Source organism: Catharus ustulatus, chromosome 15 (assembly GCF_009819885.2).
Source record: "Catharus ustulatus isolate bCatUst1 chromosome 15, bCatUst1.pri.v2, whole genome shotgun sequence".
NCBI lineage: Eukaryota > Metazoa > Chordata > Aves > Passeriformes > Turdidae > Catharus > Catharus ustulatus.
The window spans coordinates 12,430,025-12,450,544 of NC_046235.1; the positions used below are offsets into that span (position 1 = coordinate 12,430,025).

Below are 20,520 nucleotides of genomic sequence, written 5' to 3' on the forward strand. Positions count from 1 at the left end.
GCACTTGCCCCAGAGACATGTGCCACATGGTGACTTGTCAGATGGCCCATCATCACAATTGAAGTTACACTCCATTATATCCATGCACAGGGACTACTTCAGGGCTTTAAAACCTTGTTTTTAATAAGTTTTGGTGTTACACAAGAACGAGTGATTTTGAGAACTGGTGCTGAGGAACAGAGTTACAGGGTGAGTGGGTAGGCCAGTGCATCACCCATACTCTGAGAACAGTCCTTAGAGCCCTAGAGGAGACTCATTTTATTAAACATCTTATTTTATTTTTTATAATGCTGACAGATAGAGTTACATTAGCTTTTCATTTAGTAAGGAGGAATGAATCACTTGGTGTTAGCATAGAACCAGGTTTAATAGAATCAGAAACAGCCCAGAGTGTGACAAAGGCCACCTGCAGTGCAGTTGTAGTTTGCCTGAGCCCTGTCAGTTGCAGTTTGCCTGTACCTGGAATAGAGATCCTTTACCCATCGAGTCAGGTGAAGCTAAGAAGGTTCTTTAGCTGCTTCTGTAACTTCCAGTTACTCAGGACTGGGTGGCTGGGGCAGTAGTAACCCTGAGAAAGAGCTAGCTGAGAAATAGGTTGAAGGGCATTAGGCCCTAGCTTATGAAAAAAATCACCTCAGTTGCACTATTTAAAGTACATTTAGGAAATTTAGTACAAGTCTGTAATAGTGACAAAGGCAGTGATTGCTACGTGCTCAGTAACTCAGAAGTTCTGTACGATATGTATAATATTGATAATTTCTAGACCTCTTTAAGCTGCCATTCTTTCCTGGATTTGGGTTGTGTTCAGTGCCCTCATGGAAGAGCACTGTTTGCTGCTGTGTTTTACCTGAGAAAGAACAGTCCCTCTGTCCTGTTAGTGAGGTACAAGTTCACATAACCCTGGGGTTGGCTCTGTGGCTCACTTCACCCAAACACTCCCTGCAGAAGCTTCAGCTGCAGAGAGGTGGATTGCATGAGGAAGTATAGGGGTTAATGCATTTTTAATGCTATGTAGAAGCTTTACCTGTATCTAAACACATTGCAGTCCAGGGTCAGACTGACAAAGGGAAGAGAGCAGGATGGTCAAGAGAGTGTGTGGAGCAGTTCCAGTGCCAGGACATTTCAAGATGTGCTTATGAAACACAAGGGTTCAGTAACGTGAGTGACACTTGAAAAAGTGTCACTTGGCTGTGACTAGTATTTTTTTAAAAACTACAAAACCCAAACTCCCACAGCCTTCTCTGAGGCGTGGGGAGGCAGGTGCTGGGGACTTCTGTGTACCTTGTAGAGATGGAGCCTGTTACCATCCTAACAGCTCTGTGCTATGTGTGAGATAAGACTCCAGGGACCCCACGGTGACTCCTTTGCTCTCCTTTTGGTGAGAGAGTCCGTAACACTCACACTTCAGAAAGCACAGAGACGGCCAAAGCAGAAGGTGTCTGTGTCCTAGAGTGAGCTCTGTGGAGCCAGGACAAGGATCAACCCCAGGGTGAAGGTCCCACCTAACAGAACTGGTAGTTGTTGCCCTTGAGAAGGGGCTGCCCGCTCTCCTCTTGCTCGCAGGACTCCTCACAGCAGCCGGAGGTGTCACAGCCACTGTCTTCCTCAGCACTGGAGGGGAGGTTGGTGTAGTCCTTGAAAGAAAAGGGAGAAACACAACACCCTGAGTGTGTTTTGGTCCCACTGATTGTGTATGACACCTATTCCTGTGTGGGTGACCAGCTTACTCCACATTACCACCCTTGGCTGTGCTGGCAGGGCATGGCGAACAGGCAGGGCAGGCATGTGCCCGTGCTTTTGTGGACAGCTGGTCCTGAGAGAATGCACAGCAAGCCCAGGGGAATGGGGCAGGGGGTGCTGTGCTGGTAGTGTATGACTGCCTGTCACAGAGAGGTTTCTGTCAAGAAGCTGTGCTTCCTTGCCCAGTCCTCTTTGGCCATGGTGGGGAGTGATTTAACTCTTCAGCTGGGTGCTTCTCTGAACTTCCTACCAACACTACACTGCTCCCATCAGCTAATGGTAAGGAATAGCACAGAAAATGTGTCCAGAAGCTGTGTTCATGTAAGGGGAAAGACATCCTCCCCCTTCTCTTCTCCAGAGGTCCTCACCTGTTCTTTATGCACCTCCAGCTCTTTCTGGATGAAGCAGCCAATCTGGTCGAAGGTGGGTCTCCGTGTGGGCTCCAGACTCCAGCACGCCTGCATGATCCTGTACCTGCAGGGCAGACAGGGACAGGGAGCTTGCATGGTGCTGCTGGAGGGTCTGCAGCCCCAGGCTCTTCCCTGCAGCACTCTGCATGTCAGTGACACAGTACTGAGCAGTCCCTTGTGTTCTTCCAGAAAGCCATGGTGAGTGCAGTGCTCCAGGGAATGGTGAGCACTGGAGTGGATAGAGCAAACTAATCAACAAGAAGCTTTATGCCACTAAGACTTCAGGCTTACACTTATTACCCTCCTGTAGCCTGCTCAGGCTTGTCTTATATAATCAGAGTCAAAAGAAGCTAACTACAAAAAAGAAGAAAACCCCATCAAGTTCAGGAATGTAAACATGGAATGTGAGTGTTCCCCTCCTGTCCCTAAACAGGAGATAGTCTGCCCCAGGCCTTTTCCTACAGGAACAAGGACAGCCTGGTAGGATCCATCCTTAACCTCAAGGCAGACCTATGGACAATGCCATGTCCCTGCCTGTTGCCGTGAGGCAGCTGCAGCCCCCCCATCACTGCTGTGTGAAGCTCAGTGCATCCACTCACATTTCCAAGGGAGCAAAGTCAGGCCTGGCCATCTGGTATCCCTGCTTCACCATGCTGTAGAACTTGCTGTTCACCACCATGCCAGGATAGGGGCTCTTCCCTGTGACAGTAAAAGGAGCAGAGGTGGCTCTCAGACCAGAGTGTCCAACACTCCACCTTCGAGGGCTGGGAAGAGGGAGCCTGGAGTATTGTCTGAGCCAGTGCTACCCAGGGAAGTCAGAGCTAGAGAAAATGATGTGGGATTCTTTGTTTTGAATGGTCCTTCTAGAAATATAACACAGTGTTTTATAACCCTGATAAACCAAGATTTTTGTCAGCCTTCCTCCTTTCTTGGAAATTTTTCTGCAGATACATTAGAGCAGCAGAGAGCCATGGAAAACAAAAGAGGTTTGCAAGCTGCTTCTTTCTTACCAAGGGAGAAGATCTCCCAGAGCAGGATGCCGTAAGACCACACATCACTCTGCACTGTGTAAATGCAGTCAAAGATGCTCTCTGGAGCCATCCATTTCACGGGCAGGCGGGCCTGGAAGAGCAGAGAGTCCTGCAGACTGGGACAAGCTGGCAACTTATGCTACACCCTGTCTGTCCTTCATGCTCCAGCCCCTCCTACCCTTGTACCTTCTCTTGTGTGCATTTTTATTACTTACATTGCCTTTCACAACGTAATTGGAGTCATTCATGATGTCCCGGGCCAGGCCAAAGTCACAGATCTTGGCTACCCGTCCATCTGATATGAGCACATTCCTGGCTGCTAAGTCACGGTGGATGCACTGGGGAGAAGAGACCACAACTGAGACCCAGTCACTGACCCCCAGCAGTCCCAAAAAATTCCCTATAGCCTAGACCTGCCACCAAAACAATGCTTTTAGGGGCACGGGAAACATGTAACGGCTGAGGCACCATGTCATGTACAAATTACATGTTTGTAGCTCTCTTTCAAGCACTTCATTTTCAATTTCATGCTCTGTTCTTTTAATTACTCATGGGGCTGTCATCTTCCCCATAGAGGGAGGCTCAGAATCAGGGGCTGTTGACACCGTGTCCTCATCTTTGAAACAGTCCCAGGGTGACTCTGACACTCTGAGCCAGCTCTGGCAGTCAGCTCAACAGCCACTTTCAGTTCCTTGTCCCTGAGGTAGCAGGGACGCTGCCAAAGCGAGAAAGCTTCACAACAAAGTTCCTGACCTCATGTAAAAGGAGGGGAGAAAATGTTGAGACCAGCATGATGCACAGCCCTGGGTTCCCCCTGTAACACTGCCCACCAGGGCTCTGGAGGGAACACCAGACACCAGGGCCCAGCCTGTCTGAGCCCAGCAGAGCAGAGAGGCCCATTGCCAGCAGCAGCTTGCTTGAGCTTGGCTACCCCATCCAAAGACAGCCCAAGCCTTCTGCAGCCAGGATGGGTGGCTCCTGCTTGGCTGGACTGGTGTTTCCCACTTGGTGTGCTGGGAGCAGTCCTCTTGGCACTCACATTCTTTGATGCGAGGAATGCCATGCCCTGGGCCACCTGGCTGGAGAACTGCAGCAGGTCAGAGAGGTTGAGGGGACGGAGATCCTCCCTGCCTTCATCTTCCTCCGAGCTTCTCCCTGAAATTCAATGCAGAGATGTAGATTTGCTGCAAAGCAGGCGAGTAACACAAACTGTGGCGTGCTGTGTTTCCCAGAGCTAAACCAGACAGGATGGCCAAAAGAAAGAAATCACGAAATCACAGAAATTGGCCTTTGACTCACCCCTGACTTGCGCAGAATCTGATGCTGCTGAAGATGATGATGACGACACAGGCCTCATTTCAACATATGTTTCCAAACCCTGGCTTGAAAAGCCACTGTCACTGAGTGAGAAGCAGCAGAGAGGGGGGCAGGCTGTTAGAACCCTCCAGCAGTACCTTCTGCCCGGCTCCATACCCACCAAGAGCAGAAACCACATGCCTGCCTGCAGAAGGTGGCTTAGACAGGGGCTGAAGGGCAAAAGCAAACTTGAAGCTGATTCAGAAAGGGGACCTGGGCCTTCTGTGTTATGGGGCTCCAAGTACTGTTCCCCTTTTTTAAGCTCTTGGCTGATGGGGAGCACTCAGCTTCATCCTACCAAACCCATGTGCCCAATAGTGCAGGAAGATAAAAAGTTTTGTTTCTGAATTATGGCCGGACAGACAGGGCTGAAACCCGGATTCATTGTGGGATATTCGGTGTCTGCTGTCTTTGAAAATCTCAGAACTACAACCAGGTCTAAACACATGCAACCCCAGTGGCTCTTACATCCTGGTGTCCTGCCAGTCCCCAGACCTTTGACCCTGATCTCTCCCAGCACAGTGCTCTTACATTGTCCCAGTGAGTGCCCAGGCCCTGCCTCGCTCAGCCCTGCAGCCAGCCCAGCTCTGCTCCTACCTGCGGATGTACTTCTTCTCCAGCTCGATGTTTTTGTAGTCAGCAGCACTGTCTAAAGAGGTGTCCAGGGCAGAATCCTGGATAATTATGGATTCAGACTTCTTCCTGAGGAAATTCAGCAGATCTCCATAGCGACAGTACTCAGTGATGACAAGGATTGGGCCTGGGAGAGCAGCAGGAAGGCTCATTAAGGAATGATGTTACAGTGACCTGTCCTGAGGATTGCTGTCCCTGGGAGGGCAGCAGAGCCCACACAGCTCAGGCTGTGCCCCAGAGCAGGGGTGCTGTCAGGGGTCTGTGAGGGCAGCAGGGCTGGGGGATCCTACCTCCACAGGTACAGGCCCCCAGCAGGTTAACAATGTTCTCGTGGTGTCCCAAGTGACTCATGATCTTCAGCTCAGACATGAGAGCCTCCTGCTCATCCGTGTCTGCTGATGCTGTGAGGTGAGAGAAGGACTGTGTCAGGGAGTGAGGGAGGGACAAGGGGGACATTAAGGGACAGGACAGAAAAAGGTGTTGACAGGGTTATGGAACAAAAGGAGGAGACACAGAGTGAAAACCGTGTCCTCTAACTGTGCCTCTGGCCTCCCCTGCCCACAAAAAAGGCAGCAGTGTGATTCCAGCATCTGGTTCTTGGCACAGAAACAACTTTAAAGAGTAGCTGTTGCAGCCTGTGAGCACCAACATGTGGTGAGCACACACTACATCCTGCCCAGAGGAGCTTGGAGGGTTTCAGCCCTTGCAAGTTGCTCTGTGCTCACACTTTAGCATCTTCACAGCCACTTTGAGCACCGAATCTTCTTTGCCCAGCCCAAAAGCTGTGGCTTCCACCACTTTTCCAAAGGCTCCTGCTCCAAGAGTTTTTCCTGCAGAAAGAAAAAAAAATATACTTGTAAGAGAGAGAAAGATTGAGCAGCTGTCCTGCACATGCCTTGAGGAGGATGTCTGGTGGATGGGGATTCCTGCTGGGCTCACACAAGATGACACATCCCTTAGTCAGGAGCTGGCAAACATCTGTGGGGAACTCTACTGAGAGCAAGGATGGTCTGAAAGAGGCCATGTCCGAACTTTGCCACACCAAAGTTCTTAGGAATGAGCCCACATGCAAGAGGAGGGACATGACCCCTGCAGCCTTCCTTGGAGCAAAGGAGGGGGGAGGCAGGCTACACCCCACCACTCGCCACCCCTGTGTGGAGAGGGCAAGGCCTGGTTAAGGATGCCGCTGGAATGTCTGGATGCAGCTCTGGATACCACCCAGAACTTTGGCTCTGACTCTTGAAGCATTTCAGCTCTGTGATGAGCTTTATGCCACCAGGCAAGCAGCAGGGAAGGTTTCTTACCAAACTGGAGGTTGTTCCTTGGAAACTCCCATTTTTCATTGTATGGCAGCTGAGTGGGATCGATGAAGATGTAATTATTGCCTTCACAGGCCTCAATGATCTTCCAGCGCACCTGGTACTTGGGTTTCTGTAAGGCAGAGACTCCAGTTACCTGGTGTTTCCCAAGCTGGGAGGGCTCCCCAGCCCCAGCATCCACTCAAGCTCACTCTGCAGGTGCAGAGGGAAGATGCAGATTTCAGCCCATCAAATATCTTTTGAATCTGGACTGAGAGGCTTTTTCTGGGCAGCTGGACTCTTTGCAGTTATGAAATACCCCCAGGCCCTATGACTGAAGGAGGCTCTCTTGCCCCTGGGAGCAGCCTGTTGCCATCATTTGGGATGGCAGAGCTGGGAGATACAGCATGTCCCAGCAGAGCAGTGACTGACAGTGCCCAGCTGACAGTGCTGGAGGGAGATGTCCCCACTGTGTCGCCTTCCTTGGACCCCTGGCTGCTGAGCACAGCAGAACAGTGCAGCTAGCCCAGCCCCACTTCCCTTACACGGGTAAAATAAAAAAGGAGAAAGAGAAGTAAGCATTTCTCTTTTCCAAGAATGTCATGGCAGAAGTAACCAGGCAAGGCAGAGAAGCAGTGCTGGAGTTCTTGAGCAGAGAAGACTGGTACTTGTCTGAGATAGGTAACCATGTTATTTATAGACATGTCCTGCTTCTCTTGGGCTTGCAAGCCCTTCCAAAAAGCTGTTTACTTCAGATCCATGCTTACACATTGATCCATCTTTCTCTGTCTCTGGAGCACTGTCCAAAGGCAGCTCTGCCTGCTAAGCTGTAGGTGCTTGTCTGAGAAAGGGCTTTGATGGATCTTCTGACACCCAGCACCAGAACTTTGCTGCAAAATATTCAGCCTTGATAGGCTGTCAAAGGAAGGGTGCCAAAAGGAGAGATGAAAACCAGGAGATTTTCACCCACTGGTGAAGCAGAGGTGGCTGATTGGTTCAGTTTGTGGAAAAAAACAGAGAAGGAATCCAAATGCTGGAATGAATTGCAGAGAAAATGGGGCAAGCTCTTATATAAAAATAGTGACCAAGTCTTCCTGGAAACAAATTTCTTCTAACATCATCCTGTTTCTCCATAAAAACAGTTTTTTTTATAAAGCAGTGAGCCGAATAAGAAGTAGATGCAAACTGCAAACCACTTTTTTTTCCTCCCTTAATTCAATCCATGAGCAAAACCAGCTGCAACCAACAGCACAGAGTGAGCACCTTTGTCTGGCACCAAACAATAACCACACTGACCTGTGGGGTACAAGACTGAAGGACCAGGGCAGGGGAGGTAATAACACACCAGGTTGGGTGCATGGGCTTTGCTCTGCAGCAGGAAAATCCAGGGGGAAGCTGGGAGGCAGGGAGGGTAAAGGAGGCAGCTTGCCTGGTACCTCCAAGCTGAATGGTCCCTGCCCTGGCTGTGCAGAGGCTGTGTGGCCACTGAGGCTGGGCAGCCCGGGCAGCCCTTGCCCTGAGCAGGGAATCTGACCTGGTTGTACTTGTAGAGCAGGAAGAGGAGTAGGAGGAGCAGCAGCACCAATGCACCTATGCAGGTGGAGAGAACAGGGCTGAAGAGCTTGTTTGGAAGGGCCATGACACTACCTGGAAGAGGGAAAAAAAGGAGAATGAGTAAACATCTTATTTCAATCCCAACTCTGGGAGCATTTTGCCCAGCTATTCACTTTGGATTCCTCTGTGTGCCATATACTCCAGCCCTGCCCTCAGTACACCCTTTTGGGAGCTGCTGGGAGCTGAGGGAAGGTCCTGATGCCAGACTCTAGGCAGCAATGGTTCTCCTCATGCCCCCCTATTTCAACACAAACAGCACCAGGTGCAGGTCAGACTCACTGGAGACCAAGATCTGTGCAGCAAGAACAGCCCCAACAAAAGCCCCTGTATTCTCATGGGCTGAGAAACTGCTGGATGCACCATGCCCTGGAGCTGAGCCCTGCAGTTATGAGACACTCATGGTGTGGCTCAGCCTTTGGCTCCAGGCTATAGCCCAGCCAGAAATTCCCACATGGCTCTTAGGAGTGGCAAACGCCAAAGCCTCACACCTGTGAGGATCAAGGGCTTGTGGAATCTGTTCCAGCTTTTGCAAGACAGTGGGAATATACACATAAAGGATGCAATCTCAAAGCCCCAGATTCTCCCCCACTCTGCCAAGCTGATGGTTTGAATCTTACTGGTGATGAGTGAGTGAAATATGTCAGAGGCATTCCCTTCCTCATTAATGGCCACGCAGCAGAACGTGAAATTGTCACCCAGCTCCTCGAAGAGGATAGTGCTCTCCACCTCCACCTCTTGGAAGGGCAACACATTCACCACCTGGGGTCTGGAGTCATTCCGTAGCAATCTGTAGTCCTCACTGTACCTGTAGGGATGGCAAGAGGAGACGGTGAGTGCTCTGCAGCACAGGAGCTCACAGCTGAGTGAGGGCTGGTGTCAGACTAGAGAGGAGATGCAGGGAATTTGGCTAGCAGCTCTGTGAGATGTGTTACTGTATGCCCAAAGACCTCTCCCTGAACACCTCAGCCCTGTATAGTCAGAGCCATGATTGTCTTTATGTGGCTCAGCACACATAATTAACATTTCATGTGTTCTGCCATCAGTCCCTTCAGCAGGGTTGGTCCTGAGACAGAACAGCCCTGTCCAGGCAGCTGCAGTTGCTTCCCATGACTCTGTAGCTCAGTAAACCCATGCTCTTCAGACCCTCAGACCTGTGGGAGTCCTAAAAAGATGACTGGGCCAGCCAGATGTGCCTCTACAGCAACATACAGCAGGGCACTTCTCCAAGGGATCCTTATGTTGTTGGAAAAGCATGGGAGCAACATGAATCACAGGTGGACAATCTCTTCAAGCTCAGGACTTTAGAAATAGAAAATGCCCCCTCTTCTCAGGCAGACCCCAAGAACCTCTTTTTCCAGCAGAGCAACATCTCTGTAGCTGTTCCTGGACAGGCTCTGTGTTGGCTGCCCAGGAGCCCAGGTGGTGCTGCCCAGGAATGGCAGCATGGCAGGGGCAGGGCACAGCCTGGGGGTGCTCCCCAGGAATGGCAGGGGCAGGGCACAGCCTGGGGGTGCTGCCCAGGAATGGCAGCATGGCAGGGGCACAGCCTGGGGGTGCTGCCCAGGAATGGCAGCGTGGCAGGGACAGGGCACAGCCTGGGGGTGCTGCCCAGGAATGGCAGCGTGGCAGGGACAGGGCACAGCCTGGGGGTGCTCCCCAGGAATGGCAGGGGCAGGGCACAGCCTGGGGGTGCTGCCCAGGAATGGCAGCATGGCAGGGACAGGGCACAGCCTGGGGGTGCTGCCCAGGAATGGCAGGGACAGGGCACAGCCTGGGGGTGCTCAGGGCCTGGGCAGCTCTCACCTGTCGGAGTGGACGGGGCACTGGTACCACTCGATGCGCGGGGCAGGGTACCCGATGGCCACGCACTGAAGGATGCCAGAGTCATCAGCTGGCACCTTGATTTTGCAGACCCTTGGAGAAGCTGTTGGGGAAGTCACATAACAGTGAATGCTGTGATCAGAGGAAGAGCTCATCCCTCATGCTCTGGTTTCCTTCCATTTGTGTAACAATAAACCAGAAGGAACCCCTGTGCTAGACACAGGCAGATTTGGGCTGGGTCTGTGTGCCCCGTGGGTGCTGAGCTGGAAGCAGCCTGGTACCCAACCAACACTTTTTTTCCAACTGGGAAGTAGTCCCAGGGGCAAGCAGGGTGAATGAATGGTCAAGTACTTACATTTCAGAGAGATATTGAAGGTAACTGATTCATTGGTCACATTGTTGAAGGCATAAAACGTGTAGAACCCTCCCTCTCCTTCCTTCAGGCGGTTCAGGAAGAGTGTGGTGTTGTACCTGCTCACAGAGAGAAACACTGTGAGGAGCACACAGGCCTTGCTCAGTGAGATGCTGCTGCTCCCTGTGCCCTGGAGCAGTGAACACTTCCAGCACTAATCCCAGCCCACCAGGGAGCCTGCTGGTGCTTCTTCAGGAGAAGCAGGGAGGGGCTGGTCTTCCTTAGAGGAAACACCTTTTGCCAAATGCACTGCAGCACTTCTGAAAGGCTACAGGTGGGTGAATGCTCAGAAGTAATTTAACATCTGAATCATTGCCTTTCAAGGGTCAGGGGATGCTGGTCCTCCTGCCCTTGGCAGAATGGGTCTCTCCATGAAGTTGTGCTCCCTAGTCCCCACTCCCCTCTGCCCCCAGTGCAAGAAAGAGTTCACCCTAAAGCCACAGTTCTTGCCAAGTGGCACAGTCCCTCTTGTTGATTGGTTTTTGTTTCTAAGAAAATGAAAGGGGAATTTCCCAAAACCTCAACAAATGAATGATTTTCTTTCAGTCTCCCCTTGGACTCAGTTGGCTGTAGGTTTTGGAAGAGCAGACCTGTACCCTCTGTCAGATCATATTCACATAACAATGTTTGTGACTGCTCTTGTCATGGGGCTCTCAGTGCCTCTCAGTGCACACTCTTTCAACCTCAGAGCAGGGGATGGGTCCAAGGACCAGTGAGGGAATTCAGCTTTTTGTACTATTCATCTACTCCTTCAATTTCTTCTGGCAAGGAGAGTGCAGAATTGAACAAGCAGATCACAAACGTGATACTGCCTCCCACGAGGCTTTCTAAAGAGAAGGTTGCTAATTTAGGGGAGGGTGGTGTCCTCCTTGATCTGATCATACTGTGGTTTGCTAATAATACTGGAAAGAGAAAACAGAAGAAAGCAGAACAGTTTCCCCTCTTTAAAACCAGAGAGATTTCTGTAGAATAGGGCTTGCCAGTCTCAAGGAAAGCTCTCTTGGACACATGCCATAGCCAGTGCAGAAGACAAAGAGCACCTACCAGTTGTTTCCAGAGATCATTTCACCCTTGAATATGGTGGGTTTTGAGTTCTTCAAGGGATTTGTGTGTTCCCAGAAGCTCTGGACAAGTTTTGGGTAAGCCTTAATGTGGACCTGCAGCTTCACACTCTCTCCTAGAGCAACCTCCTGGCTGGTGGCTTGCCCTGGGATCAGGTGCACATAACCTTTCTCTGCAGGGTGAAGGAGAGCATGACCATCAGCAGGCATGTCCAGAGACCTGGAATAACCTTACACCAGCTCCATAAATGGATCATTATTGGAAAGAGCAGCCTCAGCTGGGAGAGTGCAGAAGGGAATGAAACATTACACAGGTATGTTGCCAAAGGAGTACTCTTAAATTACTTTTTTTGTTATGGCACCTTGGAATACACTGCCTGAGGAGAGCTAGAAAATCTTAGTGCACATGCTGTATCTTAAGAAGTGATGAGGTTAAAACAGTATCTCCTAATTGTCTATAAAAGGCAGGCCCCTTAGCTAAAATCCTGGCTTCTCACTAGGAAATAACTCAGACTGAGCATTCTTTCTGAGCTGTGCTATGCAGCAGCCTTGGATCATAAGCAAACTCCAGCCTGTTAGCCATGAGGATGAATTTTCCATCTTGAGATACAAACAAGTGTTTAATAGACCTGAATCTCCTTGTGTGGATCTGTGACTGGAAGAGACAAAGATCCACACTCTGCTCCTGTGGCTCACCCTTCCTTCTAACCAGCATTTCCTGGTCTTCCAGCACAACCTCGCCCCACTCCCTTTTTACTGTTTCAAAGCTGTTTATAAATTCACAGAGACTGAGAAGAGAGCTGCAATTTTTCATCCAGAACCCAAAACATGTCCTCTGGCCTCTCAAGATACAAAGGGAGCACCAGTTCCTTTCCTAGCAGCTCCATAAGCTCTCATGTAAACCCTCAGGCACAAGTGAGAATTATGTTTTCAACAACAAATCTAGAAAGAGGATGGAGGCAGAAGTATCAAATACTCAAGGCTACACATGATTCAGCCCTGCTAGGCTTTTGGGGGAGTACTCACCTACTACCTGAAGCATTGTTGAGGCGTTCCTGGATCCTACTGAATTGTTAGCTACACAAATGTACTTCCCACTGTCCTCCATGGTCACAGCTGCAATGGACAGGGTGGCACTGATGAAGTAGTAACCATTTTTAAAGTCAGGTTTTTTAGTTGTATTGACCTGTCAGGCAGAGAGGGAACACACATATTGGAAAGGCAGAGCAAATACACCTGAGAGCAACCTGTGTGGAGACTCAGGGACACATTAAACCCAAGGATCCAGGGCAGATATTCCACAGCAGTTAGGCTGTAGCTATTGTCAGCCTTCTGACTGCAACTTGGCCTTACACTGTGTGATCCAAACATACCTCGTGTGTTGTTTCATCTCCTAAATAAAGGCACCAGTTCTAATAAGGACTTCTAGCACACCTCATCTAACCATCTAGCAGTCAGAAGTCAACATCACAGAGATTTTGAAATACATTCCTTTTCTTGAGATGTATCTTTTCTCTGGAGAACTTTGTCCTGAAAAAGTTTGCTGCTTTATAACCCCTGGCAGGGCTGGATGCATAAATGTTGCTTTGATAGGTACTGTGGCTCCTGTCCAATAAACTCAGCTGAAACAACACACTCTCCTCTCTTGCAGCATGATTCTGACAATAGGCAGGTGTTTCTTAATCCTATGTCATCCCAAAGAAAGGATATTCAAATTTCTAGAGGTTGAATAGCTGCTTTGGTTGGGTAGTGCAAGGCTTTGCTGTGGGTCTGGGCAGTCCTTACCACCCTGTGTCCCCCAGTTTCCAGGAAAGCCCCACACCCCAACTTACTGCCTTGGCTGCTGTCACCCATCTGATGTCATACTTGTGGGAAGGAGCAATCACTGTGCAGGTGACTTGGAAAGGCTCACCCACGATTCGCACGTGCTCTACAGGCTCCATCATCACCGACACGGGTTTCTTCAGGGCTGCACAAAGGCAAGCAGGGAAATATCCAGTGTCAGCTTGTCCAGTGATTCCATTGCTTTGGAGACTCCTCAGGACCTGGCTACCTTGGGTGGTGAGGCACTGGCACAGGCTGCCCAGAGAGGTTGTGGATGCCCTACCCTGAAGTGTTCAAGGCCAGGTTGGGTGGGGCCTGAACAATCTGATCTAGGGTAGCATCCCTGCCTGTGGCAGAGAGCTTGGAACTAGATGGTTTTCAAGGTCTCTTCCCATCCAAACTAATCTATGACTCTATTCTATGATCCTACCTCCTCCTTTCCACCCTCTTTATCCTCCTTACCCCTTCCCTTCCCTGGTGACCACCACTCCCTTTTGAGCACATCTGTGGGAATCAGTAAAGATGGGGAGAACACAGCAGTCAGGACTGGGGGTTGAAAGGGAAGGAGAAGCTTTTGCCATGGTTCTAGATGGAGCATCAGGGCCTGAGGACTTGCAGAACACTGGAGGGGTTGGTGAACATTTTTCTCTGGTCTGTGGCAGTGCCTGCAAAGATTTGAAGACTGCTGAACCCATGCAAACCCATCTGAAGCGACCAATTTGCCAGAGCCTGATGGAATTTGGCCTCCATTAAATAACCTTTGGAAACTGCAGGTTCAGAAGGTCTTGCCTGCCACTGGCAAGGAGCTTTTCCTTAACTATCTACTCTGGCCAACTTAGCTATTTGTGGCCCTTAGGACAGCAACAACCCCAGTTCTTTACCTTCTTCCATAATCAGCCTTATTCTTGATGAATTCTCTATTTTTCCATTTATCTGTGCTTGGCACCGGTAAAAACCTTTATGCTTGCTTTGCACATTGTACAGCCTTACTCCTTTCTCAGCACTGAAGGAGTAGTTGGTCCCAGGTGGGAGAGGAGAGCCATCAACCTTTATCAGAGTCACACTGGATCCGTACTCGGGGGCCGTGATGAGGCAGGGGAAATCAACATTCCCACCTTCAATTCCTCCGACGCGGTAATAGGGGACGTACCACACGTTACTGGGATCTGCAGGGACAGGATCGGCTCGTGAGAGGGGTCAGAAATGCACTGAAGCTGAGAAACACATTCCAGGCAAGGCAAGTGTCCAGCCCTGCTGCCCAGCGGGAGTTCGAGGCGGGGGCAGCCCTGCTCAGCCTGCCTGACTCAGCCTCCAAACACTCACATGACAGCCCCAGCTCCAGTAAGGCATTTGAGGGGATCACAGCAACCACTCACAAATATCCACGGATAAGAGAGGCTGAAAATATGCATACCTCTAATTAAACTTTTCACCATGGGGCTAGTTTTACTTATGAGACCTCCAGCTTCCCTGCACAGGGCAGCACCTCTGGTACAAGGAAGGCATGAAGTCAAGTGTGGTAGAGCTACTACAGCATAGCTTCTTCTGGGGTAAAAGAATATTTGGGGTTCAGGGCATGTTGTGAGGATTTGATTCCTGTGACTCTCTCCCTTATCTGAGGTACTGATTTGCAAATCTCACTGCTCATTACAATGCTGAACAGACTTACACCCCTGATTTTTCAAGAAGGGAAACCACAACGGAAGGAGGAAGAGATCTACATGTAGATGAGATGCAGCTCTGTGCTTTAAGACTCTCATGGCTGTGGCTCTAGCAGGAGCTCACACACAAGGACCTGTGGCTCCCTGGAGGGAGGCTGCTCTCCCAGGGCAGGTGGGAAGGGAGAAGCAGGGTTACCTCGCACAAACAGGTGGATGCTTGCAATGCCCTTGTCACTGCTGTTGACATAAGCACAGCTGTAGGTGCCTGTATTCCTGTAAGTGGCCGTGGGAATACTGAGTGTGCTGGTGGTGTGGTTACTGAATGTGCTGTTTTGGCTCTTCCATGCAACTTCAGACTCTCCTGAGCAGTGCAAGAGGATTGGATCGCCCGTGTTGACAAGCAGAGTAGGGAGGTCAGGGCTGATCACTGGAGATGCTGAGCCTGCAAGGGAAAGAGAGAGCCAGAATGCAAACATGATCCCTAAAGATTCTCTGTTGGAGTTCAGGCTGCTGAAAATGGAGTAGCTCAGCACCAGGAAAAGGCTGAGCTTGGGATTCAGACTGGCTTTTTGGCTTGCATCCCTCCATCCCTTCTCTGTCCTACCTGACCAGTAAGGCCTGATACTCCAAGGAATGGATTTCAGGGAAGAACCACCACCCTCCACACTTCCCTCTTCCCTGCCATTTGAACATTTAGAGCACTGAGACAGGAAGAACAATCATCTGGAGCTGACTGGGGCAAATGCCAGCTTGGCAATTGTTCCTGTTGATTTTTGCCTTTTCTTACAATAGTTTTCCTTTGGTGGCAGAGCTGGAGCTGCTCTATGAGCTGGGTTAGCCCATAGCACAATTTGGTGGAGTTTAAGCCAAGTTTGGTGCATGGGGCTCTCTGTTGCATTGGTGCTGAGTTAGAACAGACCTGGAAGGCTCCTACAGAGCAGGAGGTCAGTGCATATCATTTAGGAAGACTGGCTCTTTATTGCCAGGTACTGGATTTTGAAGGACACTTTCTCATGTGTGTCACATTGCATTCTCCTCACAGACACCAACAAAAAATTATGAAATGAGACAGCATTATCATTCCTATTTGGGAGAGGAAACTGAGGCATGGAAAAGCCCATAGCTGCAGTTGTGGATACAACACACCAGTCCTGTGGACACTGGACACAGCCAGCTGCAGTTCTGGTGCATTTCTACTTTGAAGATGCCTGCTCTGCTGGCTGGATAAAAGGGAACCAGGGTCCCACTCCAGCCTTAGTGTCAGAGGGAAATATTTTTCCCCTGTTTTGCCCCGTCAGCGAGTTCTTTGAGTCACCACCTATATTTAGGGTCGGGGGAAGTGCAAAATGAATCAATGCCATGGGGTTGGGGAAGAAGTGGAACAGTCACCCCACGCCAGGCCCTCAGGGAGGACAGGAAACACATTGCAAATGGCTATCTGTGCTTGGGGGCTCTGCACCCCCGTCCAGCCCCTATCCAGGGCTATTCTCCCACTTCTGCTTTCCTTCCCAGTCACCAACCCAAGCTCACATCTTAAAGGGACACACACTCTCAGTCAAATAATACTAAATAAAGGGAGCTGTGCAATTTATCAATGCACTGCTCTGCAGGAATGATCCTCCTGCCATGGACACAGTCTCTGTAGCAGCCAGCAGAAGCACACTCCCATCCTCATCCCCCCCGATCACAGCTCTTTGGGGAGGAAACTGATACCCAAGGTACAACTGTGTGTCCTGGGCTACCAGCTGTGCTCAGGGCTGTGCCATCCATGGTCCACACATCAGAGCCCAAAGAGCACATTTAGGCCATCTGGGGCTGATGACTCCCTCCATGCAACAAAGGGTTGAGAATATGAGACTCAAGATTCTGGAGAGTGCTGCTGGTGTGTGTCAATGACACAGTTGCCATGGGAAAGCTCAGACAAGGCCTAGATTAAACTCACTGCTCCTGTGGGGAGAAGCAGAGGACAAGGATCTTCAGAGCATGGAATATTTGACATTTTATCTCTGGTTCTTTTTATTTTTTTAATGCTTTTATCTTTCTGTGGAAAGAGGAAAAGCCCAGAGGGGAGAAAAACATATCCCAGAATAATTTACAAAACTACATTTTCCACATATCTGAGGCAAAATATTCCTCCCTTCTTGCTAAGCTGTGCTTTCTAGTGGAGCTTGATATTTCTGTTGCTTTAACTCTTTGTTACTGGATCCTTTTCCCTCACCTACTCTCTGCTTTGGTTATCCATCCACATCTAGGGTTTTGGCACCATTTCCTGGGGAGCCAAGCTCTTTTGACTCAGAGTTATATTCAAATTAGTTCAGAGAAAGATCATGTTGTCACTTGTCCTTGGTTTGACCACAGCAGGAGGGCGAGGAAAGAAAACAAAATGGACAGGAGTGATCTCACTGTGCACCTTTGTTGCCACCAGCTTACAGTACTACTGAGATGCTGTGGCCAGAAAAGGCTCTGGGCAGGTGCTCTCCTGAACAGTGAGGAAAAACCTTCAGGCAGCCACTAGAGACTCACACCAACAATGAGCACCACACAGGTGGAGTGAAGACAAAGACACACTGAATGCAGGACAAGGCGAGGTGGAGGCCACCCAAGCACCCTCTCCTTCGTGTGTGCTGGGGGTGAGTCAGAGCAGTGGGTCCTTTTCCAGAATGGGGAAGCAGGGCTGCTGGGGCAGGCTCTCTCCCTGCTGACCACTGTGCAATCTTGCACGAAGCCCAAGGATGTCTCTCTGCAGCTTCCGCAGCGCTGCCAGTAACTGCTGGCCAGAGGTTTTACCACACTTGGGTTGTGTAACCATGACCTCTCCCTCCAGCTGCAGACTCTGCCCTGCCTCTCTGTGCCAGCCAAAACACTGCTTTCCTCTGCTGAGCATTTGGTGAGGAAGAAGTGAAGGCTGGGATGGCAGAAGTGCCCAGGATCCTTACCACAGAAACCAGCTACCAGCATCTTGAGTTGCTCCTGGGGAGTAACTAGGCTAAGGTCTGGCCCTGAGAGAGACCCATACCAGACCTGAGCTCCCTTTGTCCCACCCTCAATGATAGCAAGGAAAAGTTTGATTTCTGAGGATCCATTCCCCAGAGTCACCTATCCCTGGGGGACTGGGGATGCAGAAAAGTGTGCTCATCACAGATCTGCTTGGGGCTTCTACCTCAGAGGTTTGTATTACCCACAATAAGAAAACAAGACCTCCAGGAATACATCTCAAGATGGCCAAGAACACAGATGCAAGATGATCAGGTTTAAAACATTTCCTCTGCTTGATCTGAGCCCCTTGCCCTTCCTCAGCAAGAGCCCAGATCACAGCAATCACATTACATCAGCCCTGCTGCTCACAGAAGATGCACTTGCAATCCAAGAAGTAGGAGAAGGAAGTCAGGCTCTGACTCCAGCTGCAAGTTATTACTTTGTAGAACCTTGGCATGGTGGAGCTTTGTGCTGCAAATGGCCAGCAGTGCTGGTATTCACACAAATGTGTCCTACAGCCTGACATGGCACACAGTGCCTCATGAAGATGTCACAGCTGATGATCTGCACTGGACAGTGGCTCAAGGAACCTTTGGAGAGATCCTGACAGCTATTGTTCTGATCTCTCATAGATCTGTATTAGACCTGCCTAGTCCCTATTATCATAAAAAAAACACAAGAAATTAAAAACCCTGCAGCCTTCACAAGCCAGTTCCCAGCACAGGAGACCTAAAAAATTCTGCTCAACATGTTGCAAATGTCACTCCATGTGAAACAAGTGAGAGAGATGCAAATTCCCTGGGCTGAAAACATGAGTGCTGCAGGGCCCAAGAAGGATTTGCTGCCTACCTGTCACATGCTAAATGCTTTCCCCACAGGCTGTCCCCTTACAAGGAGGATTTCACACCACAGAGTCATGCTCAAAAGGATTATTAAGGTGAATGCCACACAGGACCTGAGAGATTCCCAGCACTTCAAAATGCAAGATTTGTAATGCTGGTTTCCACCCTTTTGGCTGTGAACCTCAAAACAGGCTTAGTGACTCTCTTTTGAAGTTGGTGGGTTTTCTCCTCTTGGCCATCACTGCAGCCTCACAAAACAGGCACGTTCACCTTTCCCTTCTTGGCTGGCTGAGTTCTGTTTCCATCACATCCTGGCTCTACAGCCCTGCTGTGTGTGCCAGCACCACCAAAAACCTCCAGACACTCCAGCTGGGCATGAGGTGCTTTGGAAGGTGCCAGTGCAGTTGATTTTCCCGACTCCTTCGCCTACAGACTAAACATCTCCAACTCCTTCCCCATTTGAGCAAAAGTGTTGTTTTGGAAAGAGCTTCCCTCAGGACACAGTTGCTGCTGAACCGTTCCTTCATCTTAAACCCTGTCCAGACCCAAAGAGTGGGAAGTTTCCCTGTCTATCTCCCCACAGCCAAGGCTCTGCCTATGCTACATGCACCTCTCCATCCTCCTTGGCCTTACCCTGGCAGGGCTGCACCAGGCTCCAGAGCCAATACAGACCAGAAACACACCCTCTTTCCACCACTGCCCTCCCTCTCTAATTGCAGCCAGCTCTGGGTGACCTTCAGAGAGCTGCTACAGTCAAGTCTGCACTGAATTCCAGCGCTGGTGTCTCTTCCCTGCAGTGCTACAGAGCACAGACATTCTGCCTACCCATGCCAAAGATCCTTGAACCTGATCACAGCAGCATCCACTTCATGCAGCAGCCTCCACAAACAGGGACCATCCCAGCCCACAGCAGCCTTTTGGGACACATGACTGGGAGCCCAGCTTCACCCTCCACCTCCAGGAGCTGTGTGCCTGTTAGTGCAGCTCCAGCACTCCCACCAGGGAACCCTCACCACATCCCAAAACTCCCCTGGAGTGACGTGGGGCTTTGGGAGCCAGTGTACTCACCATGCCAGAAGCCAGCTGTGGTGAGCAGCAGGAGGAGAGCAGGACCCATGTCCCCAGGGACCGTGGTGTCCCCAGCGTGGAGCCAATGCTGCCGAAGGATCCTCCCAAGCAGTGGGTGCTCGTCTCGTGGGCACTGTTCCCAGCGCTCCCTTGCCGGGAGCTTCTCCTTTCTGAGCTGACCACAAGTTAACAAATTCCCTATTTTGTTTGTTTTTGAAACGGGGGTGAAAAACCAGGCTGTGCTTTGTCACGTCACCAGTGACAAGCCCCATGGCAGAGGTGGGGCCATGTGCACAACCTGCTGCAGGGTGCCCCTGCTGTTGGGGGTCCCCCTCAGATCTCAGAGAAGAGTCCAGGCCATTCCCCAGGACTGGCAGGGGCCACTGCACCATGCTGGGGTTTGGGATAATCCTGACATTCTCTGGCTTCTGCCACTCCAATCCCCAGGGGTATTTATACACTTTCACCTTGAGTGGGGACAAAAAAATGTCCCCACACTTGCAGGCAGTGGATTGTATTTTATTCCAGCAGGACAAGTTTCATCTCAGGCTCAGTGGCTCTGGGACCTGAGGACCCTCACAGGACATGGCAGGCTCCCTCACAACAGGCCCACAAAGGAATTCAGCCCAGGGCAGCTCCCAGATAGGAAAAAGCCTGTGAAAATGCCAGATTGTTTTGTGCTAACTAAAAGTGTGATCCCTGGTGCAGAGAGGGGTCCTGTGGGCACACAGGATCACCCCCAAGCCCCATGCCAGCTTCACCACCCTCCCTGG

At 50.4% G+C, this 20,520-nt stretch overlaps 1 protein-coding gene across 1 annotated transcript; it reads right to left on the bottom strand.

Annotated features, from left to right (window-relative positions):
• Positions 1 to 101: 101 nt before the first annotated feature.
• On the bottom strand, positions 102 to 19,932 carry CSF1R (colony stimulating factor 1 receptor). The gene is made up of 21 exons (XM_033072922.1): positions 19,748 to 19,932; positions 15,058 to 15,303; positions 14,082 to 14,366; positions 13,209 to 13,345; positions 12,403 to 12,562; positions 11,360 to 11,549; positions 10,259 to 10,374; positions 9,886 to 10,006; positions 8,700 to 8,887; positions 8,003 to 8,115; positions 6,475 to 6,601; positions 5,896 to 6,000; positions 5,461 to 5,571; positions 5,135 to 5,297; positions 4,481 to 4,581; positions 4,221 to 4,336; positions 3,397 to 3,519; positions 3,161 to 3,272; positions 2,750 to 2,849; positions 2,109 to 2,214; positions 102 to 1,634 (listed from the first exon to the last, which is right to left on the bottom strand). Exons 1-21 carry the CDS (start codon positions 19,794 to 19,796, stop codon positions 1,503 to 1,505), a joined length of 2,901 nt encoding a protein of 966 aa, XP_032928813.1. The 5' UTR covers positions 19,797 to 19,932; the 3' UTR covers positions 102 to 1,502.
• Positions 19,933 to 20,520: the final 588 nt, after the last annotated feature.

What these genes read in the sequence shown, in the direction of transcription:
- CSF1R (XM_033072922.1), bottom strand. Translation starts at nt 19,796, where the DNA reads ATGGGTCCTGCTCTCCTCCTGCTGCTCACCACAGCTGGCTTCTGGCAT. An exon ending in GAGAAGAAGTACATCCGCAG is followed by an intron (nt 4,582 to 5,134) that starts GTAGGAGCAGAG and finishes CTTCTCACTCAG; the next exon opens with TGACAGTGGCTTTTCAAGCC. An exon ending in TGGAGGTGCATAAAGAACAG is followed by an intron (nt 1,635 to 2,108) that starts GTGAGGACCTCT and finishes TTTTCTTTCAAG; the next exon opens with GACTACACCAACCTCCCCTC.